Raw genomic sequence first — 14604 nt, forward strand, 5'->3', positions numbered from 1 at the left:
CCTTTCTCAGCCCCCCACCCAAGTCCGCCGCGCAGTCACAAATTGTCTTGTAGCCTCTCCATGTAGCTCCTGATTTCCGACTGGCCCATGTCTACGTCGTGGCAGACCCACTTGATGTCGTCCTCGCCGCCCTTGCCGAGCAAGACCGAGGGGTCGGCGTAGGGCCCGCCGGCCCCGCCCTGGTGGCGGTTGTTGGGCAGCACGGTGGCAAACGAGGTGAATTTGACTCGCTTGCGTTTGCCGGACGCCCTGGGCGAGTTGTTGAGATGCTCGGCGTCGCGTCGGGCGGCGGTGATGGCGGAAAGGCACTGGTGGGGGTCCGGGAGAGCCCGGGGTAAGGTCTGGCTGTGGGAAACGCCCCGGTGGCCCGCACCTCCCCTGACGCCGGCCACGGTCGAGGCGGTGCCCGCCCCGTTCAGGAGGTACTTGCTCTCCGCGTAGGCATCCTCGCCGCGGTCGATGATGGTGGTGCACTCGTCGGGCGGCGCCGCCGGACAGGGGTCGGCGTGGTCCGGGTGGTCCCCCAGGAGGTCGGCCTCATTGCCCAGCCAAACCCAGTCGTGGGCGTGGTTCATGTTGCCGCCCGCCTCCAGCACGGGCACCTGCTTGTGGCGGTACCTGAGGGTCCCCGCGCCAGAAAGGAAACGAGAAAAAAGAAGTACACTCGAATGGGATCGGGCATCGTTGGCACTTGGGAGGCGTTCACAAAGGCGTTCCTCGACGCCGAGCACTTTTTCATGTATTCCTCCTTGTCGGAAAGGAAGAGGTTACCTGAAGGCAAAGCTGACGCAGTTGATGAGGAAGACGAGGATGGCCAAACAGAAAACTCCCAGGAGGGCGTACATCCCGATCTCCAGGTCCGAGAGTCCCCTGGTGGTCTGGCTCAGCTCGCCGTCAGAGGGTCCGGGCACCTCCACTTGGGCCGGGTAGCCGGCGCTGTCCTCCGCCCGGTTCGGACCTCCGCCGCCGGGTTTGCCGGCCGACGCCCGATGGGTGACGGTGCTCTTGGTCGTTAAGCTCACCTGACGACGTAGCAGCAAGTCAGCTTTGACCTTTTCCATTTCAGGCCGCATTTTCATCCCACCTTCCTCATGGCGCCTTCCTCACGCTCCGCGGCCACCGCCACACTTTTGGACTCCCGCTCGGCTCCGTCTGCGACTTTCGGCTGCTCGGTGTCGTTGTCCGCCGCGGCCCCTTCCGCCGGGGCCCCGCCCTCGTCGCCGTCGCTGCGGGCGGCTCCAAACTTGACCGCCACGTTGCCGACGCCAGACGCCAACACGCTCTTCCTCTTGGACTTCTGGCACGTCTCCGAGATCACCATCTCCACGCGCACCAGCGCCCCCTGGCCTTCACCTTCTGCCACAACCACGGGCCAGTGTTGCTCCTGCCGGTGCCACGCCACCAATGATAGAGCGTAAGGGAAAGGCGTTTCCCTTCCTGACTCATAAGTTTACCGATTGACGAGCCAGTTAGCTGCTTAAGCTAACTCACAAGTTGACCGATAAACTAACTAGCTATGTGTGTAAGTAACAGATGGACTCAATTGCTGACTCACTAACAGGCTGGCTGAGTAAGTAACTTGACGGGCTGACTGACTATCAAACAAACTAGTTGTTGACAACTCACTACTGACCTAATTGACTAACTAACTTACCGACGAAACAGACGAGTGACTCACTGAGTTGCTGTAAATAATTGGATGATCCACCAACTGAATAGCTAGCATCCATTTACTACCGAAATAAGCAACCTTCGATTCACTCGCTCGCTAAGAGCCAAGCCAGCATCTTATTCGCCCAATCGTTGACTGAACTAACAATTAAATTAACTGATGAACTAGCTAACTAACTCATTGAGCCACTGACTAACAAGCACACTGACTGGCTGAGTGATGAGCTAACTAAGTAGCAAAAGTGGCTAACCAACAGAGCCACCCCAACGGACCCGTGGTGCAACAACAATTCGAGGGGTTGCGGGGCAAAGAGCTCAAAGAGAAGCTCCCACCTGATTGGTTACGGATACGACGTCGTTGTCCAATGACGACGCAGACAGCAGGAAGTCTTTGGGGTCGTAGATGTCGAGCGGCGTAACGGCGCCGTCGCTGTAGTGGATCCAAGCGCTGATGGCCGCTTCCTGAAATGGAATCCCGAGCGCTTGAAAAACATTGAGCGGTTTTACCGCAGCGCCACCTGCTGGAGATATCACCTGGCTCGTCCCACTTGGACCCGATGCAAACCAATATGGTGTCGAACTAACGAACGAATTAACCATCCATAATACAAATGCAGATATCATGACGGCAAGCTCCTTCCTGCCTCCAATTGCGGTAAGCGCATGTCGCCTCAAATCATAGCGCAGATGGGAACAAGATAGGAGCGCAAATTTGGCATTGCTTGAACAAACACACACACGTGTAAATAAGTACGTACACGTTACACTCTCACGCAGCGAGTTGAGTCGTTGAGTGTGTTCGCGGCTGCAAGTGAGGCATGCGGCTAATTAGGACGTGATTATCATGTAAGGCAGATAAGCAGCGTGAAATGTTCACAGTGGAGGATTACTCTTCGGATTGGCTGATTGCGACCTCGGGCCTTTTCCTTCCACACCAAGCTGCCATCGACTCGTGTGTGAGCGTCTGTGTTTGTGTGTTTTGCTGGAAAGATATGAAAAGCGCCGTAGGAGAAGTCAGCTCTTCCGTGTTTTTTTTTGTCCCCCGCACCCCCTTGATATAAAAACAACAGAACTGCAATAATCCGATCGCGAGAGCCGTCCAAAGTGCACAGGAGACACATTCGTGAGGGTTATTCTCATGGAAAATCAAGTGGTTTTTGATTTGAATGACTTTTATCAGCGAAAAAAATTTTGTCATGAGATTGTCAAAAATATCTTCCCCCCCAAGAATGTTTTTACTTTTTTCACACAATAACGCTTTGCTCCGGAAAAACGTGATCTAAGAAATGATCTGTTTGATTTCCCCAAATCACAAAAATATATTTTCTTGCCTGAAATCATGTTTTTTAATGTTAAAAATATGCGGGTTTTTTTCATTATGGAAAAATATTTTTTACTTTTCCACACAATTAAAAAAAATAAATCTTATTATCATATTATTAGACTCTCTAAAAAGTTTATTACTTGTAGCACGTAAAAATATCCATTTTTTTGTTGACTTTCTCCATAAAGAAAGTAAAAAAACATTTTAGGATCATTTCTAATTCAAAAGAAGTGAATGCGTCGTGTAGTGATGGGAAAACGAAGCTTCATGAAGCACTTGGGATATTTTTGGACTCCACCAGCTCGTGCTCTTGGTTTACATATAAAGGTTAGTGCATTGGAAACGTATTCAAATTTCCACGGCATCTTTAAACCAAGAGCGCCATCTAGAGGAGTGAAAAACAATCAAGTGCTTGATGAAGCTTCGGTTGTCCATCACTAGCATAGTGTGCGTCTTCCTACCTGTTTGGGCGCCCGCATCAGTTGGCTGGCGGTGGCGGTCATCAGGATGGCTTGTAAATTGCCGCCGGCGGGCGCCACGCTGAGCGACAGCGAGGCCACCAGCTGGACCCCCATGTCCACGATGGCCACCTACGCACAAGAGGAACCGCCGCTTATTCCGACCGCCCAAAACCTTCTATTTTGAGGTCACGCAGACCACTGGGCTGACAGCCGCCATTATGACGTCGGTGTCCCAGTCAATATCACAGATCATCAACTATCACAGGAACACTTCTCTCGCGATCATTTTGTTACCTTGTCGTCCAACACCGTCACCGTCTTCTCTGCGAGGATAGAGTCAGACAGAGGCGACAACACCTGCCGAGCAAAAAGACAGGACGTAAAACGGAAGGGCCGCGTTTCAGATCGCTTGGGTTCAATGCCAAACTCCAAAGCGGGAGAATGGCAAGTGTGATACGTATCTTCACAAAATGGACGGGATGAGCAAAGAGTGACACGAGAGCCAACGTATAAATGGAAAATGGAAATGTCACGCTCTCAAATGTCAACAGGTAACAAACGCTGGCGAAATTCTTGGCGGAGCGTACTTGGATGGTGGTGATGCCGAGGTCTCGGCCAATCAGAACGCGGCCGTCCACCAGCCTGGCGATGCGTTCATCTTCCACCTATGTAAAAACAACGGTCACTTTAGAACAGGCATGTCCAAAGTCCGGCCCAGGGGCCAAATCCGGCCCGCGGTCGAATTTCATCCGGCCCTCGGCCCCCGTCATAAAATCAGTGCCGTCTGGCCCGCAGGTTGGGCGCAATGGAACACGTGTTGCATTGACTGAGGTCTCGTAGACTGGTGAGTGATGTTTCATAGAGTACTGCTTCCCTCTAGTGGCTAAATGAGTAATAGCATTCACTAAATGAGTAATAGCATTTAGACACTAGAGGGCATCACTCACGAGTTAACAAGACATCACTCCGTGTTTATATTGACTGATATGTCATATTTCAAATTCCTGTTTCAAATGAACTAAAAGAAATTCTTAAGATTGTCGAAATTAAAATAAAAATGGAAATGTGAAACAGATTGGCTTACTAAAATTTGTTGAACAATATTGTTGTTCAATGTAAAGAATGTCAGCCAAGTTCGGCCCCCCGACATTTTACCACGTAAAATCTGGCCCCCTTGGCAAAAAGTTTGGACACCCCTGCTTTAGAAGGTAAACCAAATATCATTTGGTACCTAATGAAGTGGCCAGTTGAGTGTACACTTATGTCCACCACACCTTTAGATTTTTTTTTTTTTAATTCCCAGAAAAATCTCTGCAGTTTTTAGCCATAATCCGAAAACAATAATAAAACTGACAATTCAAAACCAAATATAAATGTATTTCATTTCTTTGAAAAAGAAAACGGTTGTCCGGCTGCAGTCGACCTTGAGCTGATCAAGGACCAAGTGAGTGATGTCGGCCTGCCAGTCGGCGCCCAGCATTCGGACCACCTCCCCTCCCGGGTCGGACGGCTCGGCCACAAAGTGCGTAAGCACTTTCACCAGGGCGTACTGGTACTGTAGAAAAAAAACAAAAAAACAAAAAAAAAGACGCGTCAGCGCTTAACGTTGTTTTCTTACGCGTAATGTCGTGAAACGCAAGCAAAGAGGAGAAACCTGCAGGGCGCATCCTTTGCCCTTCCTCTCGTCATCCTCGTCGTCTTCGCTGTCTCTCGTCGGCCTGAACAAAAAATAAGCAAACAAACAAACAAACAAAAAAAATATCGATTATCATTGCATTGTCAGTCGTACTTGAAGCTAGCATCATAACCACATTTGGGGTATTTTTTGCACCAACCGCAACGTTGGAAAGATTTTTACATTTTTTTTCCATCAAAAATTGATTTTTTTTCAACACTTGTATCACAAGCAATTAATTCTCGTGAACAAATTGTTGAAAACATAAATGACGGATTTTTTTAAAAATATGAGTCCCCGCCCCCACACACAAAAAATTATTTTTTTAACAGTTTCATCAAAGTCTTTTTTATTTTTTTTGGATACCTTACCTGGATGAAGAAATAATTTTAAAAAATTTATAAATATTTCTTCATGAAAAGTGTTTTGCAAAGGACCCAAAAAGGTACCTGAGATTTTTTTTTGTCAAAAAAAAGACGTTTTCACAAAAACTACTTTTTTTGTCAAAAAAAAAAGACGTTTTCACAAAAAACAAAAATTTTCTTTACCCAATTACAATAATCTCTCACTCTCTCTTTTTCTTTTGTTAAATACAAATCTTATGTTTGTCATTTGACCTTGGAGCCAAGACCCTTCCCCCCCCCCAAACAATGTTTTTTCCCACCAAAATTGCAACTTTTAAAAATGTACTTTTTTGCATGACAACTAAAATCGCCACCTTCGACCAAAGACGGCATTTGAATATGTTGAGAATGTTAAGCGGCTCCCTTGATAATGACTCCGAGGGTACGAATGTTTTCCGAACCGAAGTCCTGGCGTGTTAAAATGCGGCGCTTACCTCCTGCTGTTGGCGGCGGCGGGGGTGATAGGCACCCGCCAACCTTTGACCTGGCTGAGCTCGGTGTCGGACACGTGGATCTGCAGAGGCAACTTGGGCACCCAAACGTTGAGCGACAGGCTGGCCGTCAGGTGCATGTACGCGAAGGCCACCGACACGCCCTGACGTCCGCGCATCTCTTTGCCGTTCACCAGAACCTCGTCGCAGTTGCCGGACACCTGAGCCGCAAAAAAAACAACAAAAAAAAACATGGACGCTTGAAGGGGAACTCAACAAAAAAAAAATCTGACCCACGACCTCTATTTTGAACATGTTAATGATAAACATATGATGAACGTATAATAATAATAATAATAATAAACAGCAATAATAAAGTGAACAGAAATCAAGTTAAACCCCCCCCCACACACACACACACACACACACACACGGCGATCGTGTGCCCGCGTGCGCGCGTGTTGCTGAGTGTGAGTTTTGAGGACACTGAAGAATGGATTTAATCTGGGTTGCTTTGCCACAGCAAGCGCCACGACAAAAAGCGAGATGTGAGGAATCGCGAGGCGAAAAGCGGCGGCCTCAGCAGTTCAACAAGTGTGCGGTGGGGGGAAAGAGAAAAAGGAAAAAAAAAAAAACTCCATCCGACAGTGCCGCAAAAGCATTCGCGGGAAAACTTTTGGCTAACTTTTCGACCGCTTCAAAACAACACGTTTGCTTCGTTGTCTTTTTTTTTTTTTCTCGCCCCACCCATCAAAAGAGAGCAACTTACTTTCGCTGACTTGAAATAGAAACGTCCAATCACACGTGTGGGTTGTTTCCTGTGGCATGCTATACAATTAGCGCGATATGCTAATTAGATGCCACACCGGTTCGCTCCCTGCTACTAGGACTTTGATTCTCTCCTCTTTCATCTCAAACTGCTTCAAACAACAAAACGTGTGACGGAAAAGTGGTTAGGACTGCACGACTGTCCGTGTTTTATGTTATGTGTTGTGTTTATTATTTTACTTTATGTTAACTGTTTTGTAAAGCGCTTTGTTACAGCTGCCGCTGTTGTGAAAGCGCTATATAAATCAGCATGTATTGTATTGTATTGTAGGACTTGATGCAAAAAGAAATCATATTGACGAAAAAAAAATTGGTGAACAATTTGAAAATCGTATCCATGTTGTGGTTTGTTTTAAAATCTTTATTATTATTATTTAATGAAAAAAATATATTAAAACGTGAAAAAGATTGTTACTAGTTTCTACATTTACTTCAAGAAATTCAATGTGAATGCAACGGTCAAATAAAACCAATTTTAAAAATTTTATTCTACCCCAAAATATTGTTCAAGTAAATTTTATTTAAAAATCATTTCCACTTTTTTAAATATTCTTAAAAAAAATATTTTAAAATATATTTTTTTAATTTTTTTAATTTTTAAATATTAAAAAAATATTTTTTTTAAATATTTAAAAAAGGTATAACATTAAAATGTTAAAAAGATAAATACTCGTGTCTGTACATAGTTAAAGAAAGTACATGGGCATACAATGACCAATCTTAAATATTTTTTGAACATTTTATTCCTAAAAATAAAAATGATCAAGTAAAAGCCAATTTGATGTTGCGTTTTATCGAACTTTTTGAAACAGTGTTCAAAATCGCCTTTCATTGAATACAAAACCAAAGCTCGAATGTGTGACGTTGAAATGTTGTTGATTGATTTTTTTTTTGTGGTACGGCGGCAATTAGCACAGAATTTGATGAGCACATTGACTTGACTTTTCTCCAAAAAATGTCGACGAAAACCAAAGTCAGGCTGTCCCATTTTGACTCAATGTGGGCAAACTGCACATTTTGCAAACCCCCCCCCCCCAAAACGTCTGTTCTCCCCACGAGGCCGCGCATCCGTCTGCATTTGCTCTCGCCACTCATCCGTTTGGCCGGCGCCGGCGGTAAAGCCCATCCATCAGACTTCGGGGAGGCTCTCATCCAATCAGGGAGCCCCGTCACTCGGAAAGGGGGCGTGCCCTCAGGGGGGAGCTGGATAACAGGCCCGCTGATGAGATTACGCCTCTCACCTGTCCGTCACTTGAGAGGGGCCACGCCGAGGCCAGTCGCCTCCGAGCCGCCGTGTCGTATTCAAAGAGAGGAATCGATCAGTTCCGCTTCTGACACCAAATAGCCCCAAAACGGTTTAAAATGGAACCCTTTTTTGTTGTATTTTTCACATTTAAAAAAAGAAAAAAAAAAGTATTCGATTTGAACCCCACTTCGGACACCAAATATTCTTAACCCTCGAGGCGGTCGTCATCAAGACACTTGAAACCAAATCTCTTTTTCCATTTCGATTTGCATTGAATAGCATGAATAAAATCGACAAAAACAATATGTCTTCCGTGTTTTCATAACTGGATGTGGGGTTTCAATCCCGTTTCCAACATCAAAAACGTTCCCCTTTGGGACTCCACTAATAAAAGTGTGACTTTTATCCTAACAAGAAAATGTTTTTAGAACATGACTCCCCAAATTTTTTTGGTGAAACACTTGAACAAGAAAAGTTTTTGTGTCACTTTTTTGAAGGATGTGTACAGTTTTCAATCCCACTTCTGATATCAAATAAGGGAAAACAATTTCCCATGTGCATTGCGCTTAACACAAAAATGCTTTTTGAATCCTTTTTTCTGACACCAAATGTCAGCGTCAATGCTTAAAAGCCTTTTGCAAAAATCTGAACGAAAAAACGAATTCAATCAAAATAATTGTTTTCATTTATTCTACTTCGACGGAAATCTAATTAGATTTCATGAAGAAAAATACCAAATAACAAATAGAAAAGGTAGGAAAAAAGTTTTTTTTAGCCTTCATAGGATTTTTATTAAAAGAGTTCCAAACTTTATTTCCGGAACAATGAGAACCGGAAAAATACATCTCTCCTTTAAGCGGATAAAAAAAAAAAAATTAGCCTGAGCTTGAAAACTCACTCCTGACACCAAGCATAGCCACCGTGAAGTGGACTCCAATGTCAGCTCTTGTCCCAACTTGAATCCAATTGCAGTTGGGGGGGGGGGGGGGGGGGGGGAGACTCACTTAATTGTTTGGGACTGTTGCAAGCTGAGCGGAGAGAAGAAAAAAAAAATCGCCCAACTCCTTTTGTGTGAAGTCGGCAAAAATACAATCTACTTCTTGGTGTTAGCTTCAAACACTTCCTCTCGTTTGGCTCTTTCTCAGACCCGTCAAGTGGGCTTAAATAATAAAAGGTGTGTGTCTGTGTGTGTGTGTGTGTGTGTGTGTGTGTGTGTGTGTGTGTGTGTGTCTGTGCGCGCACACGCGAGCGTGTGTGATTTAGCAGCCTTATTAGCATAGGGATATAAGTCAACGCTGGCCCCAATATGTCTGTTTGCGTGGCCTCAGAGTGTGTGTGCGCGTGTTCAATTTGAACTTTACACGTGTGTGTGTGTGTGTGTGTGTTGATTTGTCACGCGGCGTTATTTAAATGAGACAAAGAGATCAAAGAATACGGAATCGTCCGAGTCGAAGTCAGTCCGAGCGGACTTTTGTCGTCATACAAGCTGGGAGAGTTGAAGCGTGCTAGCGTGGCAAGACACGCTAGCACGCTTCAACTCGCGTCCCTTTTGAGGCAACTGAGGGAAAATAAGGAAGTTTGCAAACGCTGGTGCAAAATCGGAGGAATGTTTGGTAAATTCCGAAAAAAAAAAAAAAAAAAAAAAGGAAATGACATTTTACGGCCCTTTATTCCATTTGTTTAGTATTGATGACTCCTGCTGGCCGCGTAAGCTAGCATGCTAATTTTCAGCTAATTAGTTATCGACCCAGGCGGCCATGTTTTATGGACCGTGACAGGGGTCACACTCAGCGGGCGGACCGGACTTCACACGTGCACACATTTACGGATAAGCGAGCGCTTTTAACGGTACCGTCTTGACGGCAGATTTCGTGTGGATCGTCGCTAACGTAGCATCTTTACATCTTTGTCAGGTCATTTCAGAGATGTATACAAATATTCTGACAATGTGAACATGCGGTACTCCGATGTGGAGCGTGAATAGATCACCGTTTCAGATTTTCGGGGGTGTGGAGCGTGAATAGTGCTTTTCACCGTTTCAGATTTTCGGGTGTGGCTAAAACTCTGTCTAGTCACAAAACTAGCCACGCCCCCCACAATGTCATCATGAAAGTTGCTTTCTTTCGCGTCAGCATTTGTCTGGCCCGATTGCAACATATAGTTAGCAATGGAGCCCTACTTCGACCACCAGAATGCGTCTTCATTTCAAACAGTCTGTTAGCATGGCTGTTTTAGAGCGCCCCGTTGTCAGCCCTGAGTGTGCACACAGAGAAATGGAAGAGCGAGTAGGGGGATTTTTGTTGTCATTGTATTTATTCATTTATTTGATCCGCCGTGACAGCCAGCACGTGGACGGGGGGCTTGGGGACTGGTGGCCGCTTGAGAGTGCCTCACCATCTGCTGTGAGTGCTTGCATGTCACAGAGAAACTGGTGGAATAGCACGCGGGGGGGCGAGGCAAGGATTGGGGTTTCAAAATCTGACTTGGGAGCTAGTATGCAGACCAGGGCAAGCGGACAAAAACTGGGGGTGGCAGCTCGCTTCACACTGGCTTGGACATTTTAGAGTGCCTCGTCGTTGGCTGCCAATATTCTTACGTCATGCTAAGATGGACCAAAGAGTGATGAGGGAGAATATTTTTTTTTATTATTTTTTTTTCTTTTAACATCGTGACACCGAACGTGTTAGCTGGGGCTAGCTACTATATATACACGTGACGATTTTTTTTTGTCGTTCGAAATACGGCAGGTTGGTTAACAACGTTGGTTTGGTGGTTTGTCACCTTTGCAAGGCATTTCTTTGGACACAATGAGTGCGCGGCACCGCCGGGAGTGAAACTTTTGGGTCACGCTGACAGTCGGCGACCAGCCTGACATTGCGAGGCGTCCGCTCGGCGGACTTAAAAGCGGCGTTTGATGCGCGCTTAGAAAAAAAAAAAAAAAAAAAAGCTGTCAGCACTCCCGCCGCACTTTAGTGAGGAGTTATGGGCTCATTGCGCCGCCGCTTCGAGTCGGCCTGGCGAGAGTCAAAACAAAGTCAAAATGTTCAATAGGCGAGCGGGCTCCACAGGAACACTACAAATGATCCGAACAACTTGAAATATATTGTTGCCGGTCCGGATATGCCCGGAACACCGGGGGAGGCGTCCGGGAAGCATCGTAACCCGATGCCCGAGCCACCTCATCTTCACAGATTTTCAAAACTTCTGCAAATGTGCGGCATGACGTGAATTCCAGCTAAGAGTGACTAGCAAAAAGTCTGAAGGGAGCATCAGGAAAAGATCCAAGATGAGCCTGCCCCACGAAACACAATAATTGCGCCCTCTAGTGTAGCAAAGAGGTAGGGCGGCCGTTTCTCGGGGACTGACGGAATTGTCAACGTTATTTTTCGTAAACTTGGAGAGGAAAAGTCATTTCTTGAAATGACTTCTCCTATGTTGTTTTTTTTTATGGGGGAAGGTGGCCATGGGGGGGTCAGGGGGGGGCGCTAAAGTTCCAATTGGAAATTGTCACCAACCTCTCGTGTAACCATCAGGTTTTTAATGAGCCCTTGTAATTTTCCCTCACAACTTGCAGCAAAAAAACAAAGGGGGGGGGGGCGTGCAAGTCATGGAATGATGATGAGGCTTCCTTTATACTTGCATTGCATTTCTTGGGCGGGGGGTGCAAAAGTGACGAGGACTGTTCCAGTAGGTGAAAGGTGTGTGCAGACGCATGCACTTTCCAAGGACAGCCGCGCGTGCGTGCGTGTAAAGATCACGCGTGTCAAAGCGGGCGAGTGCCTTATTAAATGTCGCTCAGATCAATTCTTAATCACCCGCGTGTCCATTCGTGGCACAAACAGCTCTCTTAAAGCGCGCGCGCGGGCGCGTACGCGTCAACGTCATCCGACCAAATTAGTCACGACAACGCGAGAGGAAATACAAGCAAGCGAGTAATTAGCGACAAGGACGCCCCAAATGTCGAACTCGCTGCGCGTCACTCTTAGAAATTCACGCCACCATACCTTTTCACTTCAAAAATCAACCCGAAGGTAGGCGACTTCGCCGCCGATTTTTTTTGGGGGGGGGGGGGAGTCTTAAAAAAAAAAAAAAAGAAATCCACCGGACGTGTTTTTGTCCACATCAAAGCCGCTTGTGAGTCCTCCAAAAAACAAACCAAAGCGTTGAAGTAAACCAACACGTTTCAGTCCTCTGCAAAACTCACATGGTTTTTTTTTTGGGGGGGGGGGGTTCATTATTTTTTTTTTCCTCCACATGAACTCATTTAGTAGCAGCCAATTCTCGACCAAGTCTGAAAAGACGTTTAAAACCGTCACTGGGAGTGAATGACTTAAAGGTATTTGAAGTCACCATATAAACTGGCAAAAAATGTTTTATTCTCAACATCAAAGACAATTTGGCCCCCCCTCGAATAACTCGGAAGTCCAATCGGGAGCGAGAACAACAGGCTTCGTGTTTTTGTGGGCGTGCGGAAAACGTGGACTCAATCTTTAGCAGCAAGCGCATGCACGCTCAAAGACGCGCGTGGAAACGAGCGTCCTCTGTCACCGGCGTTATTGATCGCACTTAAAGAGCGAGGCTCCCGTCGGACGGCGCGAGGAAATCATTTCGGCATTGAAAGTGCCACAAGTGAGCGCGCGTTTCATTTGCGCTTCCCGAGGACAAAGGCGACGCCACGTCGGGGGAATCAATCTTTTAACTTTGGCCGCACCGGCACATTCCACCGCTGCGGCGGCAAGCGTTAGCGTTAGCGTGGCCCGTCGCCGCCACTTTAAAGTTTTTACGGCCGGATGAATTTGCCACGTTTGTGCGCCATAAACACGACGGCTTGACCGCGCGTATAGATTTGACTTTGTTGTCTTTGTGCACACGCAAATTCTTTCAGCCCGTTTTCAATTGAGCCGCTCTTGAAGTGAGCACTTAAAAAAAAATTTTTTTTTGTACACATCAATGAAGAGAAATGTTGCAGACTTGACTTGGTAAACGTTCAAAGGCAGTTGACTCAAGAAGATCAAAATCGGGCATGTAGGGGGGCGGGTGCGGGGGGGGGGGGGGGGGACGTCGATGACAATCGCAATGCAAATGTGTTTCAAAATATCAAAGACGATTTGCAGTCTGAAACATCAAAGACAATTGTTGAGTCGGCATCGTTTTGTTTTGTGTTTGTGTTTATGTTGAGCTCGGTGATTGACAATTTCAAGTCTTGAATTGATCTACTGGACATGTTTTTTTGGGGGGGGGTGCAAAAAAAACAAAAAACTAGTGTCAACGTCGGTGCTTTCAAACGCTGACTATGCTAGCAAAGTTTGTTGTTTTGATCTTCAAGCAACATGGCAAAAAAATGCTTTCAAGTCTTTTGAATAAACGCCCCAAACATTTTTGTCTTTACAAAATGTAGATTTTTTTTTGGTTTCGTTTTGTTTGTTTTTTTTTGCAAACAGAGGCACTTTTTAGTCTTTGTACAAATTAACATTGCTGAAAACATCAAAGACAATTCAGAATCAAAATAAACACCAAAATAAACACCAAAGCAATGTTGACGTTTCGGTAAGCAAAGATAATTCAGTCCATGTTTTTGTAGAAAAAGACAATTTAGATTGAATGTAAGTTTTTTGTCAACATCAAAGACAAAGTTTTGATTTGATTTTATTCTTTGAAAGAGTCGAGTCATACAAAGACAAGTTGCGAGTTCTGACTGAACCTAACGAAGCGATTGCACGCGCTCCAATACTCGCCGGAGTTCAATCTCGCTAATGTGAATCAGTCCGGAGCCAACGGTGGGAAAAATGAGCCAAAAACAAGCAGCGGCGTTGGAAACTTGTCAAAAGAGGCCATTTTTAACCAAGCTTTGGAAATGTCCGCCATCGTCGTCGTCGTCATCATCATTTACCGAGGAGGCCAGTAACGTAATGAATGGAGTCATTAGAGGCTCCGCTGCTCAAAATGAATTAAAACCGCACAAGATGAGATTTCTGCGAATTTAGGAAGATTTTATCGGCGAGGTTCTTAGCCCAGTAAAAGTTGAGACCTGGTCTACATGGCACGGGGACAATTAAAAAAAACAAAACGGAAAATCGCAAGCCTTACGAAACTTTAAAGAGAATTCAAGCTTCAATTAAAATTCATTCACTCCCAAAGACGTTTTTAAACGTCTTTTCAGACATGGTCCAGAATTAGCCGGTACCGAATGAGTTTGAGCTCGCTTTTCGCTAAACGTCAAAGACACTAATGCGAGCGACGTTTTTGTCAAAAAAAACAAAGTCAATTAATTGAGAGTTGCAAAATGCGTTGAACCATTTAGTCTTCAATTTTCTTTTCCAATTGAATCGAGTCAATCATACAACATAACTTAAATCTTTGTAAAAATGACAAGAATTTCAGTCTTTGATGAACCCGTCCTGTGCTTTTTGAAAAACATCAAAGACAATTTAGTCTTCCACTTTTTTCCACCTTTTGTAAACATTGAAGAAAATATCATTGATCTCCGCCAACCATTTTTGTTCGCCGGCGACAAAACGAGCAGACGTGCATGAAAGAACGCAAATGTTCTTTTTCTCAACGTCG

At 45.4% G+C, this 14604-nt stretch overlaps 1 protein-coding gene across 1 annotated transcript in view; it reads right to left on the reverse strand.

The window, feature by feature from the left end:
• Positions 1-14604, reverse strand: part of si:dkey-215k6.1 (transmembrane protein 132B) — a 102774-nt gene continuing 88170 nt past the window's right edge. Inside the window, exons 7-16 of the mRNA XM_052068896.1 lie at positions 5970-6187; positions 5111-5174; positions 4880-5011; positions 4044-4121; positions 3751-3813; positions 3457-3585; positions 2005-2133; positions 1085-1384; positions 772-1022; positions 1-618 (exon numbers count right to left, since the gene is read on the reverse strand). Of these exons, the coding sequence (XP_051924856.1) occupies positions 36-618; positions 772-1022; positions 1085-1384; positions 2005-2133; positions 3457-3585; positions 3751-3813; positions 4044-4121; positions 4880-5011; positions 5111-5174; positions 5970-6187 (1947 nt within the window). The 3' untranslated portion in view covers positions 1-35. The remainder of the gene's footprint in view (positions 619-771; positions 1023-1084; positions 1385-2004; positions 2134-3456; positions 3586-3750; positions 3814-4043; positions 4122-4879; positions 5012-5110; positions 5175-5969; positions 6188-14604) is intronic.

This window comes from Hippocampus zosterae, chromosome 6 (assembly GCF_025434085.1).
Source record: "Hippocampus zosterae strain Florida chromosome 6, ASM2543408v3, whole genome shotgun sequence".
Lineage (NCBI taxonomy): Eukaryota > Metazoa > Chordata > Actinopteri > Syngnathiformes > Syngnathidae > Hippocampus > Hippocampus zosterae.